Raw genomic sequence first — 27681 nt, 5'->3', positions numbered from 1 at the left:
CATGAACATCGTTCCCCGTGTACATGTTAGGGGTTCTGGGAAGTAGGGCTTACATATGCCCAACTTGACCAGGTAATCCTACAGTGGTTTCCAAATTAACTTAGGGTTAAAGATGTTCTATATTGTTTTCTGAAAGTATATCATTTTACTGTTCAGATTTAGGTCTTTTACCAATACCTGAGATAGTTTCTGTATATGATGTGAGGTAGAAGTCAATTTCATTTTTCTCCCTGTAGATAACCAATTATTCCAGTACTATCTATTGAGAAGTCCATTATTTCTCCATTGGTCTGCATTATCGCCTCTGTCATGAATCTAGTTTTCATATATCTGTGAGTCTGTTTTGGGTATTCTGTCTCATTACTCAATTTGTCTATTATTATCTTCATTACTTAGCCAAAAATATTTTTCTATTTATTTTTAATATTGGTAAGGCAAGACTCCAACCTGTTCTTCTTCAGGACTGTCTGAGCTATTTTCTGCCTTTTGTTCTATCAAATAAATTTGAGAATCATCTTGGCAATTTCCACATACACAAAAGTGAAGTTATAAATTCACTGTCTGCTGGCTCTCATTGCTGCTGTTGAGAAGTCAACTACAAGTTTAATTGTTGCTTCTTTGAAGGTATTAAAGGATATTTTAAGAATTTTTTCTTTATCTATGTAATTTGCAGTTTAACTATAATGTGTCTACTGTGGACTTCTTCTTATTTATCCTGCTTAATATTTATTGGGTTTCTTGAATCTGTGGGTTAGTGTCTTTCAATTCTGGAAAATTTTCAGCTATTATTTCCATTAATATTTCCTCTGTTCCCTTGTCTCTTTCTGGAATTCCAGCTAAATGTATGTTGGAATTTTTCCCTTTATCTTCCATGTTTCTTAACTTCCACTTCATATTTTCTATTTCTGTCTCTCTAGGCTGCAATCTAGATAATTTCTTAAGTTCAATTTCCCAATTCATTAATTTTTTCTTCAGATATGTCTAATCAGCTATTAAACCTGACAAAGAAAATTTTAATTTCTGTTATTATTTTTTTCACTTCTAGACATTCTCATTAGTACTTCTTCAAATCTTCTTGTTCTTTACCACATTTTCAGTCCTCCCACTTCTGGAAATTAAAGTAAGCACCCTTATTTTATATTCTGGGTTTGGTAATTCCAATATCTGAAGTCCTGATAGTTCTCTCTAATTTGCTGTGTGTTGTCCTTCCTTGATCTTGTTCATGGGCTCTTGTTTCCTTGAATATAAGTGTTTTTGAAAGTGAGCTGCTCATTTCCCTTGGAATTCTATTTCTATTACTATTTATTCTTCTCCATTTTCTTTGTTTTCTTTTTCTGGTATTCCTATTCACTAGATTTTGACCTTTCCACCATGATTGATCTTCCATGTATTGTAGCTTCTTTTCATATTTTCCATCTGTCTTTTGCTTCATATTCAGAAAAAAAAAGTTTTCAAACTGATATTCCAGATTCCAGACTTCACCTATTACCCATTATTTCTATTTTATCAATCATATTTTTAATTCTCAAGGGCTCATTTGTTCTGTAACTGCTTCCTTTTCATACTGATCTGTTCTCTCCTTTTTTTTATACAAATAATTTCTGTAATAAGTTTCTGTAACAAATTTACAAATAATTTCCACAAATAAGACTGCAATTATACTTGAAAATTTTTTCTTCTGTTTCTTGAATTAATTAGATTTCTTTTGGGTCAGTTCTTCTCTTTAGTGCTCACTGGTTATGTATTCACATCTTTGAATGATAACAGGTTGGTTGACGAAAGTAATTGGTGTGGATTTCCTCTATTAGTACATTGTTCTATTTTCCTAAAACACCTCTTCCTTGTAGGGAAGGGTTGATATAGAGTTCTTTGTAAGTGGACAGGGTATGGTAACTGAAAGGCTTCATTTAGGGTTCAGGAGAAGAGAGGACTCAAGGCAAGCTGGGCGCCCTTACCCTCCCCCTACCTCTCAACAAAAATAGGAAGCAATTTACTCTGGGTGTGTGGCATTTTTATTTCCTTCTTGAGAAAAGTTGACTCTTCTTTCAGCACTCATATGTGTCTATTCTTAAGGTCTGGTATTATCTCAGAATCTATTCTGCTTTTCTTTTAGGTATCAGCTCCCAACTAGGAGTTCTAGTCAACTGTTCATTTTCTTAGCAAATACTACTATGTTTTTTGGTATTTTATTTTTGGGAGGAGGAAAAGCAGACTGAAAGCTCTGTATGATAACCAGCTAGGATGGGGAAGGGTAACAGGTGGAAGAATGGCAGGTGTTCCCTTCACTGTCCACAGTCCATGCCTCTTCTCTGTTGAGGTTGAGTGGAAATCCAGAGCGTCTCTTGGAGCTCTCTGGGATGGTTCCCATCACCACCACAGCTTATTTCTGTTTGTTTCATTATTTTCCTTTTTTCTTTTCCTGGGTCATGACCTTCCCTGCCCAAGATTATTTAACAGTAGGGTCCTATCTACTCTCTGTTTTCCAAAAACTCAGTTCAATTCCTGGTTTGTTGATAGCATCCCTTTCTGTTCTCAGTGGTATTATGGATTTATTTCCATTACTATAGCTTTACGATTATTTAAATGGGGTTTCTGAAGGGAGGGGAAGAATTGCTTAGGCTTAATCTGCTACTTGAACAGGACACTATCATAACTTTAAAAAAATGTAAACATACATCACCTATTTTAGTATTTAAGTTTCTCAATGCTTAATAAGCTTCTATTTTATAATATTAAGTTAAATTAATCAGTAATTCAGACTAAAGTATTTACCTTTTAAAAGATATGAATTAAAATAATTTTATTTAATTTATACACTCTTTTCTCTTAGTATCTACAGAACTGAGTTTTTCTAATGTCAAAAAGAAAAAAAGCACTGACCAAAAGTGGTGAAGGTTGGTGCATCAATCCACACATATACCTTTTGTGTTTAGTTTCTTTGAAGTTCAGTTTTTTTCTATTTTCTACATATTTACTAGAGTCATGATTCCAAAAACTGTAATGATTCCAAACCAAATACAAAGAAGAGCACAGGAAATGCAGGTGGGACCAGATCTCCTAAAGTTTTAAATGTGCTGTAATCTACAGAGAATGCTCATATTTTTAAATAGTGATATTACCTTTTCATGGATGTGCTTGGCTTTGGGGGGAAGATTTATTTGAAAAATACAAAAGAAAAATCCCCCTACACCCAGAAAAGAGAAAGCCAATCACAAATTTCCTTAGATAATGAAATGCCAGAAGGTTTTATACCACACAAGGCAGTGCCATCTCACATCCCATAGAAGATACGTCTGCTCTTACATAATCTAAATTGCAGCATTAGCATGTGAATGTTATGGCACATCATAAAAATGTGCCAGATGCATGCAAAAATACAGTATATAGTTCTTGGCCAAGAATTCAATCTCACATTTAAGTGATAGAAGCAACCTTCTTGAGGTCAAGGTAATGGGATGGAAAGAAAGTCTGTTGTCTTTGGGGCAGATCCTTGAATTCAAATCCTAGCTGTCATTTTTTTAGCCATGTTACTTTGGGCTAGTTATTAACCTCAGAATCTCATTTTCATCATGTGCAAAAAGGAGATGATAATGCCTACCTCATACAGCTGTTGTTAGGATCAAGTGAAATAACATACTTCAAGGTGTTGGCACATAGAAGAGACTCGACAGCTATTTGCTGGGCTCTTTATGTCAAAACCTCAAAGCTGAGAGAATGTACATTTATTCATCTATTATATCCCCCCTTTACCCTGAACTGTTTAAACTCAAATGGAATGAAATGGTGGGGAAAGTCATGGCAATTCTTCAGTATGCTCTGGTCTTTGGCATACGATGCTGATGCCTGCACACCTCATGGACTTAACCATGCCTTTCTTCTGATTCTTTTTCTTACTATTGAATTTATTATTTTCATTAGATTTCAAATCCTTTGCCATTTCACCTCTTCACTGGTGCCTGTGCTCATGGCATATCCCAACAGCGGGTGGGATAGTTAAGTGATACTGCCTAGGTATCATTACGCCACCATCCTCCTACCCTGACTTTTCCCTGGCTGTACATTAAAAGTCTGGGGCTTCCTAACACCTTTGTCTGGATGTCTTTTTCTCTCCAACCCTTCTGCCATTACAGATACTCAGTGGGTGAGCCTCAGTTCCAAAGACACATCTGCTAGCTCAGGATGACTTTCATGTTCAAACACAGCTTTGTAATGTGGCTGGCAAGGGATGCCCTCAGCTGACTGGCTGGTCATGAGACTAACAAAGCCCAGTCTTTGTGCATGTGCTTTCATGACATGAATGAAATGGCTTATGTATTTTTAATGCTCAAGAAAACATTAATAGCAATTAGTAGTGCCAAAGAAGAGAATTAAAACACTACTTTATGGAATGATGACATCCTCCCTTTGATGATGAAGTCCACACGTTTTCTAGACAATGAATTCAATAAAGAAATTCCTTCCTAGACACTCTAGTCTATCTCTGGAAGAAGGCATGGTTTGTTCATGGATTCTAAGGCCATTTGTCTTGAGGTCTTCTGATTGGTTCTCTTTGCTCACTCATTTTCTTTCAATTTAGACAATTCATTGGTTGCCTTTAAAATTTTTTCCCCTCCACATCCTAGGGACCAACTATAGTAAAGCATGATGTTCCTTTCTCCTAGGATTGCTTTGAAATTCACCATTTTATCTTTGGTCCTTCTTTCCCTTGATTAAAGACAAACGAACACTGAAGGTCACTATGAATCTTATCCATTTGGGCAATACTTGAACAACTGGCCCTCTTTTTCCCAATGGGTTTCATTTTTCAGTGAAATTCTTTTAAACCCAACGTCTATTGCACGCTTCTCCCCTCCTCAGCCCCTCCACCTCCCACCCCCGTCCCACGAAACTGCAGAGAGAAGCCTTTCTTACTTGGATTATTGTGTCCAGAGGAAACAAGCTGAGAGTCCTAAAAAACAAGAAATACCAATTAATTTTCTTATTTTGACTTTCTAAATCTAAGTTGAATATGAGATATATTATTGGTCATTCAGAACCTAATCACTGATCATAATCTCAACCACATACTGTGATAAGAAACATTTACACAAATGTGATTGTTAAGCAGTCTGGTAATATAGTTCACAGTCATTCCTCACTTGTATTATGGACTTTTTGTTTTGTTTACTGAGGTGAAATTCACATAACATAAAATTCACCACTTTACAGTAAACAATTCAGGGACACTCTTAGTACACTGGCAATGTTGTACAACCACCTCTATCTAGTTGCAAAATATTTCCCTCATTCCAAAGTAAAACTCCTTACCCATTAAGCAGTGTCTCCCCATTCCCCCTCTCCTCTGTCCCTGGCTACCATCAATCTGCATCCTGTCTCTATGAATTTAGCTATTCTGGATATTTCATATAAGTAGTACCATATAATATATAACCTTTTGTGTCTGGCTTCTTTCACTCAACATAATGTTTTTGAGGTCTATCCATGTTGTAGCATGTGTCAGTACTTCATTCTTTTTTTATGGTCAAATAATATTCCATTGTCTGTTCACTCATGCACTGCATAATGATGTTTCAGTCAATGATTGACTGCATATATGATGTTGGTCTCATAAGATTAGTACCATACAGCTTAGGTGTGTAGTAGGCTACACCATCTAGGTTTGTGTAAGGACACTCTATGATGTTTGCACACTGACAAAATCACCTAATGATGCATTTCTCAGAATGTATCCCATCATTAAGCTATGCATGACTGTACATGCAATAATTTATCATTCATCTGTTAATGGACATTTAGGCTATTTCTACCTTTTGGCTACTGTGAATAGTGCTGCTATGAGCATACATGAACATGTACTTGTTTGAGTCCCTGTTTTCAATCCTTTTGGGTATATAGGTAGGAGTGGAATTGTGGGGTCATGTAGGAATTCTACGTTAAACTTTTTGAGGAGCTGCCAAATCGTCTACCACTGTGGCTGAACCATTTTGCATTCCTACTAGCAATGTACGAGGATTCCAATTTCTCTTCATTCTATCCAATACTTGCTATTTTCTGTTTTTTATTTTTTAAAAATTTTATTATGGCAGCCCTAGTGGATGTGAAGTGGTTTCTCATTGTGGTTTTGATTTGTATTTCCCCAGAGACTAATGATATTGAGCATGTTTTCATGCGTTTGTTGGCCATTTGTATATCTCCTCTGGAGAAATATCTATTCAAGTCCTTTGCCCATTTTTTAATTGGGTTGTTTGACTTTTTGTTGTCAAGTTGAAGGAGTTCTTTATATATTCTGGATAACAGATCCTTATCAGATATATGATTTGCAAATATTTCCTCCCATTCTTTCTTTTCATTTTATTGATGATGTTCTTTAATGCACAAAAGTTTTTAATTTTGATGAAGTCAAATTTATCTAATTTTTCTTTTGTTGCTCAGGCTTTTGGCATTATATCTGAGAATCTATTGCCAAATCCAAGGTCATGAAGATTTACCTCTATGTTTTATTCTACGAGGATTATTTAGTTCTTATATTAGCATCTATTGCATTACTGGCTTTTAACCTAATCCACTTACTTTTGAATGTACCTTTATTCTCACCACCTTTCTGCACATAGGCTGGCAACCATCCCACCAGGGACACCCTTTGAACAACTATTGTTCATCTCACACTGGTGGATGGAAAGATTACAGATTTCCACTTATCTAACCTGGCAGAAAGCCAGTGCTACACAGTATTCTGAGTTTAGTTACTGCTCAGGTAAATAGTAATCGAACCTGATTTTATTTGCATTAAAGTGAAATGCTAAATTTTGTTTTGAGAATTAACACCTCTTTCCTTGCAAAATTCCAATTTAATATGAAATATGAGGGAGAGTTATAAAAGAATTAATTAATTGAGATGGAAGGAATGTAAAAAAATAAGTAGCAGCACATAAAATCCAGTGAAACTCCTTTGTAATTTTAGTGTGTGGAACAAAAATCTAGTGAAATGGAACTAACTTCTATTAATGCCCAACATTTTTACCAGAATTTTCTTCCATGAATATAGTTGTTATGGGGCAGGGGGTGTCATTTAATATGACATGTTGCATATTCAAATCCATGTAATAACAGATGTTTTAAAAAGGAATTCCACTGGGGCAGTGTGAAACAAACCAGACCAGTTGGTAAGGGTTGGTGGGAAGGGAAGGGATTCCCACTCTACTAAGCAGATTGAGTCAGACACAGATGCCCAGAATGTCAACATTGGTAATAATGAGCTATTCATCTAAAGGAAAAGAACAAGATCAACTCTCAACCTGAGATTCAGTTTTGGGAAGTAGTTGTATTAAGATGAAATATTGTTGCTGAAATGATGGGCTAAAATATAATCCTCAAGAACAATGTTGTGCTTCCATGTACATGGATTGGAAGAATAAACATAGTTAAAATGTCCATTCTACCTAAAGCAATCTACAGATTCAACGCCATCCCAATCAGAATCCCAATGACATTCTTTACAGAATTAGAACAAAGAATCCTAAAATTCATATGGGGCAACAAAAGACCCCGAATTGCTAAAGCAATCCTGAGAAAAAAGAACAAAACGGGAGGCATCACAATCCCTGACTTCAAAACATACTACAAAGCTACAGTAATCAAAACAGCATCGTACTGGTACAAAAACAGGTGCACAGATCAATGGAACAAAATTGAAAGCCCAGAAATAAAACCACACATCTATGGACAGCTTATCTTCGACAAAGGAGCTGAGGGCATACAATGGAGAAAAGAAAGTCTTTTCAACAAATGGTGCTGGGAAAACGGGAAAGCCACATGTAAAAGAATGAAAATTGACCATTCTTTTTCACCATTCACCAAAATAAACTCAAAATGGATTAAAGACCTAAAGGTGAGACCTGAAACCATAAGGCTTCTGGAAGAAAACGTAGGCAGTACACTCTTTGACATCAGTATTAAAAGGATCTTTTCGGACACCATGCCTTCTCAGAGAAGGGAAACAACAGAAAGAATAAACAAATGGGACTTCATCAGATTAAAGAGCTTTTTCAAGGCAAATGAAAACAGGATTGAAACAAAAAAACAACCTACTAACTGGGAAAAAATATTTGCAAGTCATATATCTGACAAAGGCTTAATATCCTTAATATACAAACAACTCTCGCAACTCAATCACAAAACATCAAACAACCCAATCAAAAAATGGGCTGGAGACATGAAAAGACATTTCTCCAAAGAAGATATACTGATGGCCAATAGGCACATGAAAAGATGCTCATCATCACTGATCATCAGGGAAATGCAAATCAAAACTACGCTAAGATATCACCTTACACCCGTTAGAATGACAAAAATATCTAAAACTAATAGCAACAAATGTTGGAGAGGTTGCGGAGAAAAAGGAACCCTCATACACTGCTGGTGGGAATGCAAACTGGTGCAGCCACTATGGAAAACAGTATGGAGATTCCTCAAAAAATTAAAAATAGAACTACCATACGATCCAGCCATCCCACTACTGGGTATTTATCCAAAGAGCCTGAAGTCAGCAATCCCAAAAGTCCTGTGCACCCCAATGTTTATTGCAGCACTGTTTACAATAGCCAAGACGTGGAAGCAACCTAAGTGCCCATCAACAGACGAATGGATAAAGAAGATGTGGTACATATATACAATGGAATACTACTCAGCTGCAAAACAGAACAAAATCATTCCATTTGCAATAACATGGATGGACCTTGAGAGAATTATGTTAAGTGAAATAAGCCAGCAAGAGAAAGATAATCTGTGTATGACTCCACTCATATGAGGAATTTGAAACTATGGACCAACAACAGTTTAGTGGATACCAGGGGAAAGGTGGGGTGGGGGGTGGGCACAAAGGGTGAAGTGGTGCACCTACACATGACTGACAAACATTAATGTACAATTGAAATTTCACAAGATTGTAACCTATCAATAACTCAATAAAAAAAAAACAATGTTGTGCAATATATACAAATATCAAATCATTATGCTGTACATCTGAAACTAATATAATGTTATACGTCAGGTATACGTCAATAAAAATAAATAAATAAATAAAAAATGACTGGCCAATTTTGGATAGTTGTTGTTGTTAAGAAGACAGCCACGGTTAAATCCCCCACATGAATTGGTAGGTTTCCCATCCTTTCTAATTAATTGAGAATTTATTTCTGAACTAAATTAGAGTTAGCTTTGATTTGTGAAAAGTACTTTGAGCCCCATTTGGTTGACTCCACTGTCTGTAGACTTTGGCCTTTTGGAGGTGTCCTGTACTAGAGAGATGGAGATTCACACATCATCTCATCATCAAATGGACAAGAATGGTAATTGAAATAGTTTTCAGCATTAAGGTCATTCTTTAAAAAACCAAAACAGTAGGAATTTTGTAAGATTGTTTCTGATATTAGGAAAGAGAATGTTTGATTTCTTTCTTTTCTTTCTTTTTTCTTTTGCTGAGGAAGATTCCCCCTGAGCTAATATCCATTGCCAATCTTCCTCTTTTTGCTTGAGGAAGATTTGCCCTGAGCTAACATCTGTGGCCAATCTTCCTCTAGTTTGTATGTGAGCGGCTGCCACAGAAAGGCTGCTGACCAGTGGTGTAGGTTCGTGTCTGGGAACTGACTCTGGGGTGCTGAAGCAGAGCGTGCCAAACTTAACCACTAGGCCACGGGGCTAGCCCCAGAACATTTGATTTCTTGATGTAGTTTAGACATCCTAAAACCCTTATGATGACTATTGACCATAGACTCTTGAACAGAGAACCAAAAATGAGCTTATAGGTAACCTGAATAATAATTACATACTGCAAGATCATGTATTTTATAGATAGCAAACTTTACATTTTAGCTAAACATCTGTATAATGACAATTATTTCTATTTTGTGCGAGGAGTGAAGAGAGGCAGGAAATGGTTAAAGTAATTGATTTTAAAAAAATCACCATAGAAGTCTGCTGTAGGAGAGGCAAAAATAAAATAAAGACTTTGTTCCTAATACGTAATCTCATGTTTCTAGCTGATGCCTTCTGGGTGGTACATGAACCAACAAATGTTAGCTCAAAGATATTGACTCTGACCCCAGTGTTTGTCGACCGTGCCACTTTGCAGGCAACAATGATGTCCCATTATCATGCTTACTGACATTTGGCCAGCATGTTGCTAGTCGGCTGGTGGAGGGCATCAGTTAGTTTATGAGGCTCCTCTCAAGTTTAGATCCAGAGGGTGCCGTCCTCACTCTGATTAGGTCTCTGTCGGCCAATGACAGGGCCTGTGGCTGCCGCTTTGTGAAGGAGTACTGCCCTGCCCAGCCAGCTGCAAAACCCTGGGGGCCTCCACAGTGTGTCCGGATCCTCCATCCTTCCTTGAGCCAAAGCCAGGCTGGGTTCAGAGGGGAGGGAGACAAAAGCTCCTTGCTCCAAAGAGCCCAGGTATTAAAGTCCTTCCTATTTTTGTGTCTCCTGCTGCCCCACCCACACACCCACACACCTTCGGTTTCTGTCTCCAAGGCCTTGTCTTCCCTTGCGAATGTTTTCTGTAAGTAGATGCCTGGGGAGTCGCTAACCCCATCTGCGCATTTTCATTTTAGCCTCCTCTGGGAGCTCTACGAGGCCTGCACGGTTCTCTGTTAGGCTCCTTATGGGTTACAGAAGTGAGTAAAAAATCCCCGCCTACAGGGCCCGGGAGTCCAGCGAGTTAGTGGTGGAGAAGATGTGAGTACAGATTGTCATAACCCAGGGCTGAAAGGGATGTCACGCCCGCTTATGCAAGAGAGCTTCAAGCCTTCATATTGTTTCCTTACTCCCTCTCCTTGAACGTGTGTCCTGCCATTTTCTGTTTTCTGCCCGGCAAACTTCATTTTCTCAAGGCTCCACACAAAGAAGCTTAGGGTTACCTGCTCTTTGAAATCTTCCTGAATCTCAGAAGGACTTACTTGTTTTCTTTGTTTTCACTGTACTGTGTCATAGTTCCATTATAGGAATTCTCTTTTCAACTATGACTCTTTTAAAAAAATAGCTTTATTGAAGTAAAAATGATATAACATAAACTGCACATATTTAAAGCAAATAATTTGAAAATAAATAGCATAAAGAGAATGCTGCTAGTATTATTGCTTTGACCCAAGGACAGCTCCTCTTATTAAGTAGCATTTACTATTTAAACAAACAAACAAAAGGAATATCTATTCATTAAAGAAAATTCAGAAAAACAAGAAAGTCTAAAAAAAAAAGTTGCTTGTAATGGCACAACAGGACATTTCTAAGGTTAATCTGCTGCTTTTGGTTTGCTAGTATCATTCAGCAAGTGCGTGTCATTCTCACGGCCACGTGCACAAAGGTAAGAATCACTTCTGGTTACTCAGAAGAATATCTACAGGCGGGAATTTATTCTTCTCCAACTTTAAATCCAGGATTTTCAACATCTAAACTATAGTTTGGTACATGGGAATCCTAAAACTCCTTTAAATGTGGTATTTAGCTAGGAAGTAAAGTTTGTACAAATCTTTTTGCTGAAGACAGAAGTAACCAAGCACACTGGTATCTGAGAAAGCCTTCAAAGAAGATGACAATATTATATTTCATCAAATGTAACATGCCATCAAAGTCGTATGAGGCAGCATTCTCTCGTGTACTACGATAAAAGAAGATAGCTGCCAATTAATTGAAAAATGTCATCAACTATAAGAGAATTTCTGATTTTAGGGAACTTAAAATGTGAAAAAATACGCACCTTAGATCAATACAAGACAGTGGTTCTTAAGCAGTGTTGCTAATGGAGGACACAGCTAATACCATGGGGGCATTACTTAAGAATGGCTTTTTGGAACCATTTGAGAACGCTCTAGTCACATCTCTCCTCACTTGTCTATAAATCCATCATTGGAATTATAACAGGCAAGAAATGGAAATATATCTTCTCTTATTTCAAGACTCCCCAAATAAAGCTAATTACCATAAGAAAAAGAACCACCTGGTTTGGTTTGGTCTCCCTTCACCCTCCACCAATCACTTTCGTCTCATTCTTTTCTATAAAGCTCAAAAAGGCTGAAATAATCTAATTTACAATTAATTTAATGTTTATTTTGAGGTAATGCTAAACATGGAGTTTCAGTCCAAACATTTTGCGGTAGTTTTTGGAAGCATGCTAGGAATCCAAAAATGGAGATGGAAAATGAACTTTCCAACTGCAAAGCACTTTCCTTCCCACTTGCTGGCTCTCAGGCTCCTTCTAGTGCATAAGGAGAAAGGCAGTAGGATTCTCATTTCTGTTACGATGCTAGAATTCCTCTGTACAGTGCTTTAAAAACTCAACAGCAAGAACAGTTCCAGACCAAGTCTGATCCCACTAGATTCGGCATCCACTGCCACACGAAATGTTTGTGAAATGCCACTAGGTTTGCACAGACGCCTTCTGAGGACGGAAAAAGTCCTACAATTTTGAGTCCCTTATTTGCATTTCAAAACTTATGAGACTGTCATAGAAACGAAGGGAAAAGGGCAAAGGTGATTTTTTTTTCTTGGTTGAAATACTGATAATGGCATGCCTTCTTTTCTTTACCAAAGTCAATTACTTTTGAGATTTGAAGAACGAGGTGGACATGTCTGGTAGTGTTTGTCTAGGGAACTGTAACTCCAAATTAAGTCTTCAGAGAATAGAAAAAAATATCCAGATTCAGTATCAATTGACTTTACTATATATTATGTCCTTCAATACCCAGATGAATTGGGGACATTCTCGGTAGTATTTAGCTAATTAATTTAGTGATACTGGTAACTCAGAAGGAATTGATTTTCTTGTGAAGTCAAATTGTCCCTTTAATCTTAAAAGGAACTTAATTTCATTGTTTATTAGTCAGTTTGGAGATTTTGTCCCCTGAAATTCCATAAACAATTCTAGCTCCTACATGCTAGGAATAGCAATAATCTCAAACATTAATAAGCTAATTACTGAGCAGCAAGCCTCCAGCTGTCAGAAGACTAGTTGAGATACAGGCCAAGAGATGTGTACTACGTGGGGAAATTAATGACAGTCTTTGTAGCAGGAGGCATAAGAGCTCCCTCCAAGATTCTGTATCCTAATTCCCAGACCCTGTGAAGATGGTACCTCTCATGGCAAAAGGGACTTTGTAGAGGCGATTAAGTTAACAATTTTGAGATGGAAAATGATCCTGAATTATCCAGGTGGGCCAAATATAACCACAAAGGTCCTTATATGGGAAAGGAGGCAGGAGAGTCAGAGAAGGAGAGTTGACAAAGGAGTCAGAGGTCAGAGTGATGAGGTCCATGGCACAAGTAAGAAGGGAAGCCTGAAGGAGCTGAGAAAGGCAAGAAAAGGGCGTCTCCGCTAGAGCATCAGAAGGAGTGCAGCCCTGCCAGCGCCTTGATTCTAGCTCAGTGAGGCTGAATCCAGAGTTGCAGGATAATACATTTGTGTTAAGTCACTAAGCTTGTGGTAATTTGTCACAGCAGAAATAGGACACTAAGCCAGTCTTATTTCATTTGTACAACACAAATTATTAGTACTTATTGTGAGCTTTTTGAAAGAAAAGCATTATAAAAATCGTGCAATGTTCCTACACTTTGTAAAATCACTTATTCTTTCTTTCTTGGGCAAGACAAAAACATCTAGTGGTGAAACAGTGCCATACAAATCCTATAGTAGTCCTAAATAAGACACATTTTTTTCACTTAAATTTGAAATTTTGTGCCCTATATGATAGCTAATGATGTTTCATTTTGAGTGGAAAACAAGATACCTGCTAACTTTCTTTCTGCCTTGAAAAATGAATTTTTTGTACTAATGATTCGAGGTCTCAGTTTCACTTCAGGAGCTAAGTTATTGCTTAAACTTGACTATTTACATTCAACAAAACAAATGTGTACAATCCTTTTGGAAAAGTGACAACAAAATATGCCTTGGTATGTTAGCTCAATTATATCAGAAACTATACTTATACCATGGAATATGTTCATATAACAAAAATTCTTATTTGATTGTACTTTGGGTTAAACCATTATTTTGATCAGGTTATGTGCAAAAATTGTAAGGATTTTGCATTGTATTTGGTGTGGCAGGAAGCCATTGGTCAGTTTTGAATACAAGAGTGACAAGATGTGATCTGTGTTTTAAAAGTATTCTTGAGGCAATTGCGTGAAGAACAGACTGTGTGTTCAAGGCCAGGGTGAGGGGTGGAGAACTGTGTCAGTCCAAGCTTGATGTGACGATGGCGTGGAATAGAGTGGGAGGTGGAGCAGGTGGAGAAACACAGAGACCAGTCAGAAGCTATTGCAATAATTAATGCCAGAGGTGATGGTGGTTTTGAACAAAGCTGAGATAGTGGGGGGGAAGCATTCAGATTCAGGATATATTCTGAAAGTAGGGTACATATAATTTAATGATGGGTTGTATGTGTGGTGTGAGAGAAAGAGAAGAGTCAAGGATGGGTGCTGGGTTGAATAGTGTCCCCCAAAAGCTCATGTCCACTCAGAATCTGTGAATTTGACCTTATATGAATATACGGTCTCTGCAGGTAAAACCAAGTTAAGATGAGGCCATAGTAGATTAGGGTGGGCCCCAAATCCAATGACTGCTGTCCTTTTAAGAGGAGGAAGATTTAGACACAGAGACACACAGAGGGAAGACGGCCATGTGAATGTAGAGGCAGAAAGTGGAGTGATGCAGCTACAAGCCACGGAATGTGATAGACTGCTGACAGTGATTAGAAGCTAGGAAGAGGCAAGGAAGGATTCTTTCCTAGAGCCTTCAGAGGGAGCATGGACCTGTTGACATCTTGATTTCAGACTTCTAGCCACCAGAACTGTGAGAACAAATTTCTCTTATTTTAGCCACCAGGTTTTTGAACATTGTTACAGGTGCCCTAGAAAACTAATACAGATGGCTCTACAGATTTTGGTCTGAGCCAACTGCAAAAATGAGGAGCCACTTACTGAGAAACACTGGGATAGAAGGTTTGTGATGGATTTGATATGTCAAGTTTGAGATGTTTGCTAGACATCCAAGTGGAGATATTGAATAAGTAAGGAGAAATACAAGTATGGAGTTGAGGGGAAGGAAAAGGTACTAGAGATACAAATTTAGGAGTCATTGGCTCAGCATGCAGAGTATTTAAAGCAACAGCACTGGCTCTGTGGCTGAGTGGTTAAGTTCACACGTTTTGCTTCAGCTGCCCAGTGTTCACCAGTTTCGATTCCAGGTGTGGACCTATGCACCACTCATCAAGCCATGCTGTGGTGGCATCTCACACGGAGAAACTAGAATGACTTGCAACTAGAATACACAACTACCTACTGAGGCTTTGGGGAAGGAAAAAAAAAAAAAGAGGAGGATTGGCAACAGATGTTAGCTCAGGGCCAATCTTCCTCACAATAAATAAATAAATAAACAAAATAAAAGAATAAAGCAACAGGCCTAGATGAGATCACCTAAGGAGTGAACAAATGGACAAAGAAGTGGAAGGATGAAAGACAAAGCAGAATGTTATGTATAGGTTTGAAAACTCTAAAGGGTTTAAAAAGGAAGAAAGAAAGATGAATTAACCCAACATAAGGATGGAAAGTGACAAAAGGAACATCATGGCTAACAAAAAACATAACATCAAACGGCAGGAACAAGCTCAAATATAACTGTAACCCCAACCAAGGAAAATCAGTTAAATTCCCCAAATGATAGAGACTCTTAGATTGGGTAAAATGTAAAAACCCAATGTGCCAGATTATCTTTTGGCAGCTCAGTACCATTTTACACCTCAGCTCTCCCCTGTATGCAAAAGGCTGGAAGCCTGGGAAGTTCCAATGGGTTCTGGTTTAGAGTCCACTAACGAGATGCCTTTAACATATTGATTTGAAAAAAGGAAAACTGAAAATAAATGAACTATTCTTCTAGACGAACAACTAAAAAATGACAAAATAGAAATAAAAGGAAAGGAAAAAATAACAAAGAGAAAAGTAAAAATTAATAATAAGAAAAGCCAAAAGAACAGTGGATTTGATCAATCATATCAAGGTTTTTTTTAAGACCAACAAGATTTTTAGCACATATAATCAAAGAACAAAGGAGAAGATACAATAAAACAACATTAAGTACGAGAAAGGAAGGGATTAAAAAATAAGACTTTATTATATATAATTTAATATCATTATATTTGAAAATATAGCTAAGTGGAAGGTTTTCAAAGAAAACAGTAATAACCAAAATTGAATTAAGAAGAGGTAGAAAATCTGAATAAGCCAACAGCATAGAAGAAAAGGAAAATATAGTAAAAGATTTACTCTTAAAAGAAAACTCCACGCACAGAAGTTTTATGGATGAATTACATCTTCCCGTTAAGGAAGGGGAAATGGGCATGCTACATAAACTGTCCTAGAACACAGTGAAAGGTAGAAAGCATAATGAATTCATTATAAGAGGCTATTATATTCCTGATATGGAAATTGAACAAGCATACACAAAAAGATAACTAGTTCAACTTCACTTATGAACATAATGGTAGAAATCCTAAACTAAATATTGGCATATTAAGTCCAAAAGTGTATTAAATGAGCAATATATCATAATTAAGGAAATTAATCATAGGCATGTATAGTTGATTAAAAAGATACTCTACTAATGTAATTTTATGCATTAACAGGGTTTAAAAACCCATGAACATCTCAATAAATGCTGAATAAACTATTTAACTAAATTCAAACCTATTCCACTTATATGCTACTCTGGAAAACAGATCAGTGATTCCCAGGGACTGTGGGCGTCAGGGGGGTTGACCACAAAGGGTTGGGGGGAATTCTGGGTGGTGATGGAATGCCTTTATATCTTGACTCTGGTGGTCTCAGGAGCTTTTGTGTTTGTCAAAACTTGCAGTAAACTAAAAAGGGTAAATTTTACTCTTTGTAAATTATGCTTTAATTTTTTAAAATGAAAAGAAAATTCAAACCTTTGAAATGTTCAGAAAGCTAGGCATAAAAGGAAGCTACCTTAGCTGGACAGAGGACAAGCAATTATACTCAGTGATAACACTTTGGAATCATCCTCATTAATGTCTGTATAGGTTCTAGTTGACACAATAAGAATAACAAAATGGAACAAACTTGTTATTTGCAAAATTCTTTAACGGCTTCTCAATTCACTCAGAGCAAGGCCTCAGAGTAAAACCCCAAGTCGTTCCAATGGCCCTACAGCTCCCTGCATAATGTGACTCTGTGTTTTCCTCTTTGTGTCATTTGCCGTTCCTTGCTCGTTCACTCTACCTTGGCCGCACTGGCCTTGCTGTTCCTGCAGCACCTGGGCATGCTCCTGCCTCGGGGAGCTTTCACTTTCCCATTCATCTACTTAGAATTCTCTTCCTCCACGTGTCTGCATGACTTGCTCCCTCATCTCCTTCAGGGAGTTGCTCAATGTCACCTCCTCAGGAAGGTCTTTCTCAAGCTCTCTGTTGAACATTCATCCTTTCCCATTCACCATCAGAACTCATTATTCTCCTTTCCTGACTTATTCTTCTTCAGCATAGATTACCATCTAACACATTATATATTTTACTGCTATTCATTCTGTTTTCCCTCACTTGAAAAATATAAGTCCACCAAAGAAAATCTACCAGACCCAAAGGAGTTCAGTAAGTAGATACATAAAACCCCAGTAACTTTCCTTCACACCATCAACGACTAATTAGAAAACACAAAAACTTAAAAAAGCTCATTCAAGTAGAAAAATAAGCAAACATTGTTAAATATCTAAGAATAAACCAAAGAAGCAATTTGAAAGACACGCAAAAATTATGTTTACTAAAGGACACAAGAGAAGACATAAAAAGTAGTGAAGAGATATTCCAGAGTCCTGGACAGGAAGACAATGTTGTCAGATGCATATATTCACTTAAATTACGTTCCAAACTCAATTAAACTCAAAATAAAATTCTAAGAGGATTGTTTTGGAGTTCTCGTCAAGATGGCGCTGTGAGCAGACGTTGAACTTGCCTCCTCCCATGAACACAACCAGGTTACAACAATTTTAGGAAGAATCACCCTGGATTGAAAACTGAAAACTGGATAAAAAGAACCCCCACAACAAGGGACAGTCCTGACGAAAGCAGAAGAGGCAGTAACTCTGGCCAGAGAGGAAAAAAGCCACCTTTGGGAGCAGCGGAGCTTCTCAGCTGGCCGGGCGGGAGCCAACCTAAGGTACGCAGCCCTCCCTGGAGGAGTGAGGTCCGGAGCAGGGGCAATACTGCTATAACCATCCTTCGGACTCAGCCCAACTGAGATGGGGGTCTTACTGTCTGGCTTTGCTGGCTATTAACTGCAGCAAGGACACCCCAGAAAAGCTATCAGCTGAAAGCCGAAAAGATCCGGGTCTTAAAGGGCCCACACACAAACTCACTCATTACAGCAACCTAAAATCACCAGAGAGAAGGCTGACTGTCCTTTGGTGAAACAAGACTCACCTGGTGGGCTCTGGGGGCATCTTGGTGAGAGGAGGATCCTCTCCGGAGACTGAGACTTTGGTGGGGGCCGCTGTTCTGAGCTGGTCCAGGCGTGCTGATATGAACACCAGTGGGGGCCATTGAGGTGCGTCCCTTGGGCTGTTAGCCCAGGGGTCTGCCACGCCCACTAGAGCACAGATTTAATCCAGTTCAGCCAGGGCAGGCAACCCGCCCTAGGGACTGGCCCCACCTAACAGCAAGCCCTCAGGCTACTTTTCAGCCTGCATTGACTGAGTGCCTTGATCCTCTACAGGCAGGCAAAGGTGTCTGCCTCTGTGGGGCAGGGCTTGTGTGAGGACCAGGTGAACTGTGGGGGGCATTGGGGCAGAGGTGGGGGCCTCTGCAGTGTGGCGGTGGGGTATGCTCCAGGGGGTTGAGAAGTGTGCAGGGACCAGGACTGTGCTGACAGTGTATGTGGTCCAGAGGGGGGTGAGGCTTATCAGCTGCAGAAGACTTGTGTTTCACAAATAGACATAAAAAGGATCAGCCCCACCTTCCAAAGCCTGAAACAACTGAGTGCTTCCATGCCAAGGGCTAGCCCTACTCAGGTGCACTCCTAAGAGAACTGACATCAGCCTTGTTGGCCTCAGGCCTGTAACAACTGTACGCCCCTGAACCTAGCAACCAGCTACACTGGGTACCAACCCAATTAATACGACACTTGCAATAAGAGTGTGCTAATAGACTTTGTAGCCAACAGTGCTGAGGCCTCTCCAAACCGGATTTACAAACAGCTGGCCAGGGAAGGAAAGATCAGACTCCCTGGGTACCTGCAGTGGGAGCAACCCTGCCACAGCAGAAGAACACAAGTAGCCCACAAAGGGGTCACTTCTGGTTCTTATGGTCTGGTGATGAGAGGGAAGCACACTGCTGGGCCTCATAAGGCATCTCATACATAAGGCCACTTCTCCAAGATCAGGAGACATAGCCGACTCACCTAATAATGAGGATGCTCACAGATATGCGGAGAAGAATGGATGAACACAGTGAGCACATCAGCAAAGAATTGGAAGATATAAAGAAGAACCAATCAGAAATGAAGAATACAATACTTGAAATGAGAAATTCACTAGAGGGACTCAATAGCAGAGTAGAGGAAGCAGAGGAACGGATCAGCGAGCTAGACGAAAGACTAGAGGAAATCACCCAAGCAGAACAGAAAAGAGAAAAAAGAATTAGACAGAATGAGAACAGTGTAAGGGAACTCTGGGACAATATCAAGAGTGCTAACATTCGGATTATGGGGGTCCGAGAAGAAGAAGAGAGAGACAAAGTGGCAGAAAATTTGTCAAAATAATAGAGGAAAATTTTCCTCACCTGAGGAAGGAAACAGACATCCAAGTTCAGGAAGCACAGAGAGCTCCAAACAAGAGAAGCCCAAAGAGGCCCACACCAAGACATATTATAATCAAAATGTCTAAAATTAAAGACAAAGAGAGAATCCTAAAAGCAGCAAGAGAAATGCCATAAGTGACATATAAAGGGAAGTCCATCAGGCTATCAGCAGACTTCTCAGCCGAGACCCTACAGGCAAGAAGAGAATGGCACGACATATTTGAAGTGCTAAAAGGAAAAAACCTACAACCAAGAATACTCTATCCATCAAGGCTGTCACTCAGAATGGAAGGAGAGATAAAGAGTTTCCCAAACAAGCAAAAATTAAAGGAGTTTATCACCAAGAAACCAGTTCTACAAGAAATGCTGAAGGGACTTATTTAAGTGGGAAAGCAATGAGCACAAATAGAGATAAAAGAAAAAAATTAGCAAAAAACCCCAAAACAACAACAAGAAAAAACAGGCAATAAAATCACTTGTAAGGTAAAAGTATAGTAAAGGCAGCAGATCAACTACCTGTGAAGGTAATATGAAGGTTAAAAGATAAATGTACTAAAATTACCTATTTCAATGATAAGAAGGTAAGGGATAGATACACACTAAACAAAAGACTATATATGATGTGAAAAACAAATAACGTGGGAGGAGGGGAGTGAAAAAGTAGAGCTTTTAGAAAGAGGTCAATAGACTGCTATATACATAGTATATTAAATAGGATCCTCATGGTAACCACAAACCAGAAACCTATAACAAGCAGGAAAAAACGTAAGACAAAAGAAATCGAACATAGTACTAAAGATAGCCATCAAACCACAAGGGAAGACAGCAAGAGAAAAAGAAAGGAACTGAGAAGAACTACTAAAACACCCAAAAAAAAGAAAAAGTGACAAAATGGCAATAAATACATATTTGTCAATAGCTACTTTAAATGTCAATGGACTAAATGCTCCAATCAAATGTCATACGGTGGCCAACTGGATAAAAAAACAAGATCCATGTATATGCTGCATACAAGAGATACACTTCAGACCTACAGACACTCACAAACTGAAAGTGAAAGGATTGAAAAAGATATTCCATGCAAATGGCAAAGAAAAGAAAGTGGGGGTAGCAATACTTATATCAGACAAAATAGACTTTAAATCAAAAACTGTAATAAGAGACAAAGACAGGCACTACATAATGATAAAGGGAACAATCCAACAAGAAAATATAACACTTGTAAATATCTACGCACTCAACATAGGAGCACCTAAATATATAAAGCAATTATTAACAGACATAAGAGGAGAAATAGACAGTAACACAATAATAGTAGGGGACTTTAACACTCCACTTACACCAATGGATAGATCATCCAAACAGAAGATCAATAAGGAAACACTCGCCTTAAAGGACACATTAGACCAGATGGACTTAGTAGATACATACAGAACATTCCATCCAAAAACCACGGAATACACATTCTTTTCAAATGCCCATGGAACATTCTCGAGGATTGATCACATATTAGGCCACAAAACAAGTCTCAATAAATTTAAGAAGATTGAAATAATACCATGCATCTTTTCTGACCACAAAGGTATGAAACTGGAAATCAACTACAGAAAGAAAACCAGGAAAGCCATAAAAATGTGGAGATTGAACAAAATGCTACTGAACAATGAGTGGGTCAATGAAGAAATCAAAGAAGAAATAAAAAAATTCCTGGAGACAAATGAAAATGAAAACACGACATGCCAAAATCTGTGGGATACAGCAAAAGCAGTTCTACGAGGGAAGTTTATAGCAATTCAGGCCTACCTCAACAAAGAAGAAAAATCCCAAATAGACAATCTAAAAAGTGCACTGAAAGGTACTGGAAAAAAAGCCCAAAATCAGCAGAAGGAAGGAAATAATAAAAATCAGAGCAGAAACAAACGAAATAGAGACTAAAAAAAAATAGAAAAAATTAATGAAACCAAGAGCTGGTTCTTCAAAAAGATAAACAAAATTGCCAAACCCTTAGCTAGACTCACCAAGAAAAAAAGAGAGAAGGCTCAAATACATAAAATCAGAAATGAAAGAGGAGAGATTACAACGGACACCTCAGAAATACAAAAGATAGTAAGAGAATACTATGAAAAGCTATATGCCAACAAATTGGATAATCTAGAGGAAATGGATAAATTCTTAGAAACATACAACCTTCCAAAACTGGCCCAAGAAGATGTAGAAAATTTGAATAGACCGATCACCAGTAAGGAGATCAAAACAGCAATTAAAAACCTCCCAAAAAATAAAAGTCCAGGACCAGATGGCTTCCCTGGTGAATTCTACTAAACATTCAAAGAAGACCTAATACCTATCCTTCTCAAACTCTTCCAAAAAATTGAAGAGGAGGGGAGGCTTCCTAACTCCTTCTACGAAGCAAACATTATCCTGATACCAAAATCAGACAAGGAAAATTACAGGCCAATATCACTGATGAACATCAATGCAAAAATCCTCAACAAAATACTAGCAAATCGAATACAACAATACATTAAAAAGATCATACATCATGATCAAGTGGGTTTCATTCTGGGGATGCAGAGATGGTTCAACATCCGCAAATCTATCAACGTGATACACCACATTAACAAAATGAAGAATAAAAATCACATGATCATCTCAATAGATGCAGAGAAAGCATTTGACAAGATACAGCATCCATTTATGATAAAAACTCTAAATAAAATGGGTATAGAAGGAAAATACCTCAACATAATAAAGGCCATATATGACAAACCCATAGCAAATATCATTCTCAATGGAGAAAAACTGAAAGCTATCCCTCTAAGAACAGGAACCAGACAAGGATGCCCACTGTCACCACTCTTATTTAACATAGTATTGGAAGTCCTAGCCAGAGCAATCAGGCAAGAAAAAGAAATAAAAGGGATCCACATTGGAAAAGAAGAAGTGAAACTGTCACTCTTTGCAGACGACATGATTTTATATCTAGAAAACCCTAAAGAGTCCACTAAAAAACTTTTAGAAATAATAAAGGATTACAGTCAAGTTGTGGGATACAAAATCAATATACAAAAATCGGTTGTGTTTCTATACACCAACAACAAAGTAGCAGAAAGAGAAATTAAGAATACAATCCCATTTACAATTGCAACAAAAAGAATAAAATACCTAGGAATATACTTAACAAAAAAGGTGAAAGACCTGTACACTGAAAACTATAAAACATTGTTGAAAGAAATTGAAGAAGACACAAAGAAACGGAAAGATATTCCGTGCCCTTGGATTGGAAGAATTAACACTGTTAAAATGTCCATGCTTCCCAAAGCAATCTATAGATTCAACGCAATCCCTATCAAAGTTCCAACAACATTTTTTACAGAAATAGAACAAAGAATCCTAATTTATATGAAACAACAAAAGACCCCGAATAGCCAAAGGATTCCTGAGAAAAAAGAACAAAGCTGGAGGTATCACACTCCCCGATTTCAAATTATACTACAAAGCCATAGTAACCAAAACAGCATGGTACTGGCACAAAAACAGACACATAGTTCAATGGAACAAAATTGAGAGCCCAGAAGTAAACCCACACGTTTATGGACAGCTAATATTCGACAAGGGAGCCAAGAGCATACGATGGAGAAAGGAGAGTCTCTTCAATAAATGGTGTTGGGAAAACTGGACAGCCACATGCAAAAGAATGAAAGTAGACCATTCCCTTACACCATGCACAAAAATCAACTCAAAATGGATTAAAGACTTGAATGTAAGACCCGAAACCATGAGACTTCTAGAAGAAAACATAGGAAGTACGCTCTATGACATTGGTCTGAGCAGCATATTTTCAAGTCCCATGTCTGACTGGGCAAGGGAAACAAAAGAAAAAATGAACAAATGGGACTACATCAAACTAAAACCTTCTGCACAGCACAGGAAACCATCAACAAAACGAAAAGACAACCTAACAATTGGGAGAAGATATTTGCAAACCATACATCAGATAAGGGGTTAATATCCAAAATATACAAAGAACTCACACAGCTCAACAACAAAAAAACCAACAATCCAATTAGAAAATGGGCAAAAGATCTGAACAGAGATTTCTCCAAAGAAGATATACAGATGGCCAACAGGCATATGAAAAGATGCTCAACATCATTAGCTATCAGGGAAATGCAAATCAAAACTACAATAAGGTATCACCTCACTCTGGTCAGAATGGCTATAATTAACAAGACAAGAAACAACAAATGTTGGAGAGGATGTGGAGAGAAGGGAACCCTTGTTCACTGCTGGTGGCAGTGCAAACTGGTGCAGCCACTATGGAAAGCAGTTTGGAGTATCCTCAGAAAATTAAGGATAGATCTACCATATGATCCAGCTATTCCACTGCTGGGTATTTATCCAAAGAACTTGAAAACACAACGGCATAAAGATAGTTGCACCCCTACGTTCATTGCAGCATTATACACAATAGCCAAGACATGGAAGCAACCTAGGTGCCCATCAAGGGACGAATGGATAAAGATGTGGTATTTATACACGATGGACTACTACTCAGCCATAAGAAATGATGAAATCCGGCCATTCGTGACAACATGGATGGATCTTGAGGGTATTATGCTGAGTGAAATAAGTCAGAGGGAGAAAGTCAAATACCATATGATCTCACTCATAAGTAGAAGATGAAAACAACGACAAATAAACACATAGCAGTGGAGATTGGATTGGTGGTTACCATTGGGGAAGAGGGGAGGGAGGAGGGCAAAAGGGGTGATTAGGGTCACATGTGAGGGGATGCACTATAATTAGTGTTCGGGTGGTGAACACGATGTAATGTATACAGAATTTGAAATAAGATGTACATCCGGAAAAAAAAATTAAAAAAAAAAAAAAAGGATTGTTTTAAGGAGCAACAGGTCATCAAGATGATTCTCAAATTGATATGGAAGAGAAAAACGTACAACAGCAGGACTTCTGGAAAATAACAAAGAAGGGGATTTGCCTGATAATATACTACAAATATGCCAAAAGTCACCAGTAATTTAAACCAGGAGTCAGCCAACCACAGCCCACAGGCCAAATACAGCCCACCCTCTGTTTTGCTTTTTTAAACAATTTAATGGTTCTTAGCATATTCACAGTTGATGAACCATAATGAATTTTAGAACACTGTCATCACCTCACCAAGAAATCCTTTACCCTTAGCTATCACCCAACCTCACCTCCCCACCCACAAGCTGTAAGCACCACTAATCTATTTTCTGTCTTTATATTTGCCTATTCTGTACATCTCAAATATATGAAATCATATAATGTGTGGTCTTTTGTGACTGGTTTCTTTCACTTTCACTTAGCATAATGTTTTCAAGGTTCATCCACATTGTAGCATGTATCAGCACTTCATTCCTGTTTATGCCTAAATAATATTCTATTGTAAGGATATATCACATTTTGTTTATCCATTCATCAGTTGATGGACATTTCTGTTGTTTCCACTTTTTGGCTGTTATGAACAAGGCTGCTGTGAACATGTGAGTACAAGTTCTCATGTTTTCAATTCTTTTAGGGACATTCCTAGGAGTGGAATCGCTGGGTCATATGATAATACAATGTTTAACCTTTTGAGGAAATGTTGAAATGTTTTTCAAGGAGGCTGTACCATTTTATGATCCCACCAGCAACTGATATCAGGGTTCCAATTTCCCACACCCTTGCTAACACTTATTGTTTGTCCTTGATTTTAGCCTTTTAAGTAGGTGTAAAGCATTATCTCACTGTGGTTTTGACTTGCATTTTCCTAAAGGTTAATGATAGTGATAGTGTTTTTTCACATGCTTATTAGCCATCTATAGATCTTCTTTGGAGAAACGCCTATTTACATCCTTTGCCCATTCTTAAAATGAGTTGTCTTTTTATTAGTGAGTTATATGAGTTCTTTATATATTGTGCCACCACCTGTTTCTGTAAGTAAAATTTTATTTGACTATAGCCACATTCATTCATCTAGGTATTGTCTGCAAAGCCTAAACTAGTTACTATTTGATCCTTTACAGAAAAAGTTTATTGACCTTTGATTTAAACAAAGAGTTACTGGGAAAGAAATAGATAAACATACTGAAAAAACAGGATAGAAAGTCCTGAAACAAAGCCCCATATAAATGAGAAATTCGACTGTTGACATAAATGATATTTCAAACCAGTGGGAGAAAAATGGCCTAATTCACTAATAGTATTACAATAATTTGCTAACTGCTGAAAAGAATAAAACTAGAATCTTATGTTAGACCATCCACAAAAATTTTTTTAAAACTTAAAAACAAATTTACAAAAGAATTAGAATAAAATAGAGAATATGGTTAGAAGGTTGGGGGAGGGAAGACGTTTTTTCTCCGACAGAAAAATTAAAGTTACAAGAAAATAGTTACACCATATATAATAGAGAAGTGAAGAAAATATAAGGAGTTCCTTCAAATCATTTTTTAAAAAGCGGCAATGGATATGAACGGGCAGGTTGCAAAGGAAAAATAGTCAATCTCAGACTCAAAAGTAATTGGAGAAATGCAAATGAAAACAATTAGATATCAAATTTTCACCCATCATACAGAAATGATGATAAAAAACCAGATAATATTAAACGTTTGCTTAGATGCATTAAACAGTATTCTTGAAACACAGTCAAGGGTAAATATGGCTTCCGACTCCTCTAGCACCACAGCTCCTGTTCTAGGAATCCACGCTAGAGACTTTCAATAACAGGAACAGAAAGAGGCACTTACAAAAACTGTTTGTTGTAACAATGTTTGTGATAACAAACCACAAACAATTTCAACGTCCATCAGAAGGAGCTTGACTAAATAAATTATAGCAAAAGCATACTAGGAAATATTTTGCTGCAATTAAGAAGAATAAAGAAAATTTCTACATATTCACTTGGAAAGATCTCCAAATACACCTTGTTCAAGGAAATAAAAACCGACTCCTCGATTGGAATGTGATAATCACAATGAACAATTATTTTAATAATTCACTTTAGAAAGTTGTGATGTTAATATTTGCTAATGATATTTATGTATTATGGGTATCTGGGAAAAAAATCAACTCTTAGAAAAAATGCTTTTACTACTATACCATTTGAGAGTTTAAAAACTACATGTGCACAAATATGTATATAACGCACAGGGAAAAGGACTAAAATGGTATACACTAAACTCTGCATAGGTGAGTATATTTCAACTTCACAAATGTTTTTGGATCAAATGATTATAACATGCATCACATTTTGCAGAAAGTATGGAAGTGGAGGTAAGTAAGACTGCAAGCTTGTTTTTCACCCTTTGATAAACAAATATACACTCAAAAATTGTTGAAATTAGATCCATATGTCTCTGGCAGGAATATTTACAGAGGAAAAGATAATCAAGGGAAAACCCACTGTCCACTAAAAATCTCTGTGTGAGTAAAGCATATTCTTTCGGAGGGATGCAAGATCTCACCTTATTTGGAAATGGAAATTTGCTTGGTTCCACTTTGCCAGGTGCTTGAATAGCAGAAAGTGGTGGAAGCCAGGTCATCTCCTAAAGGGAGGGAAAAGCAATCAACATTGTAATACAAAGAGTATTTAAAGTCAGTAGGATATAAAGCAGCTACACAGGGATGCCTTAATACGTCATGGAAGGAATAAAAAATGAACAGGAGATGAGAAGGAATGAAAGGGATTTTTCTTTTTAAAGGATGGGAAACCTACTTTTATGATTTCTTAACTTTACCAATTCTTGGTTCCATGGCTATTCCCATGTCCCCTTTATATCTTAAAAAGACCTACAAGGCTGTC

General features: G+C 37.7%; 1 protein-coding gene across 3 annotated transcripts in view; it reads right to left on the bottom strand.

Moving 5' to 3' along the window:
* Nucleotides 1-27681, bottom strand: part of AFF3 (ALF transcription elongation factor 3) — a 526899-nt gene that overhangs the window by 169397 nt on the left and 329821 nt on the right. For all 3 annotated transcript variants that reach the window (XM_046663032.1, XM_046663033.1, XM_046663034.1), the window contains 2 exons: nt 27344-27424; nt 4912-4948 (listed from right to left, as the gene is read on the bottom strand). In XM_046663032.1, coding sequence (XP_046518988.1) covers nt 4912-4948; nt 27344-27424 — 118 coding nt within the window. The remainder of the gene's footprint in view (nt 1-4911; nt 4949-27343; nt 27425-27681) is intronic.

The sequence above is a fragment of the Equus quagga genome, chromosome 5 (assembly GCF_021613505.1).
Source record: "Equus quagga isolate Etosha38 chromosome 5, UCLA_HA_Equagga_1.0, whole genome shotgun sequence".
NCBI classification, from domain to species: Eukaryota; Metazoa; Chordata; class Mammalia; order Perissodactyla; family Equidae; genus Equus; species Equus quagga.
Note: the sequence above shows the minus strand (reverse complement) of the source record. Positions and strands in the feature narration are given on the sequence as shown.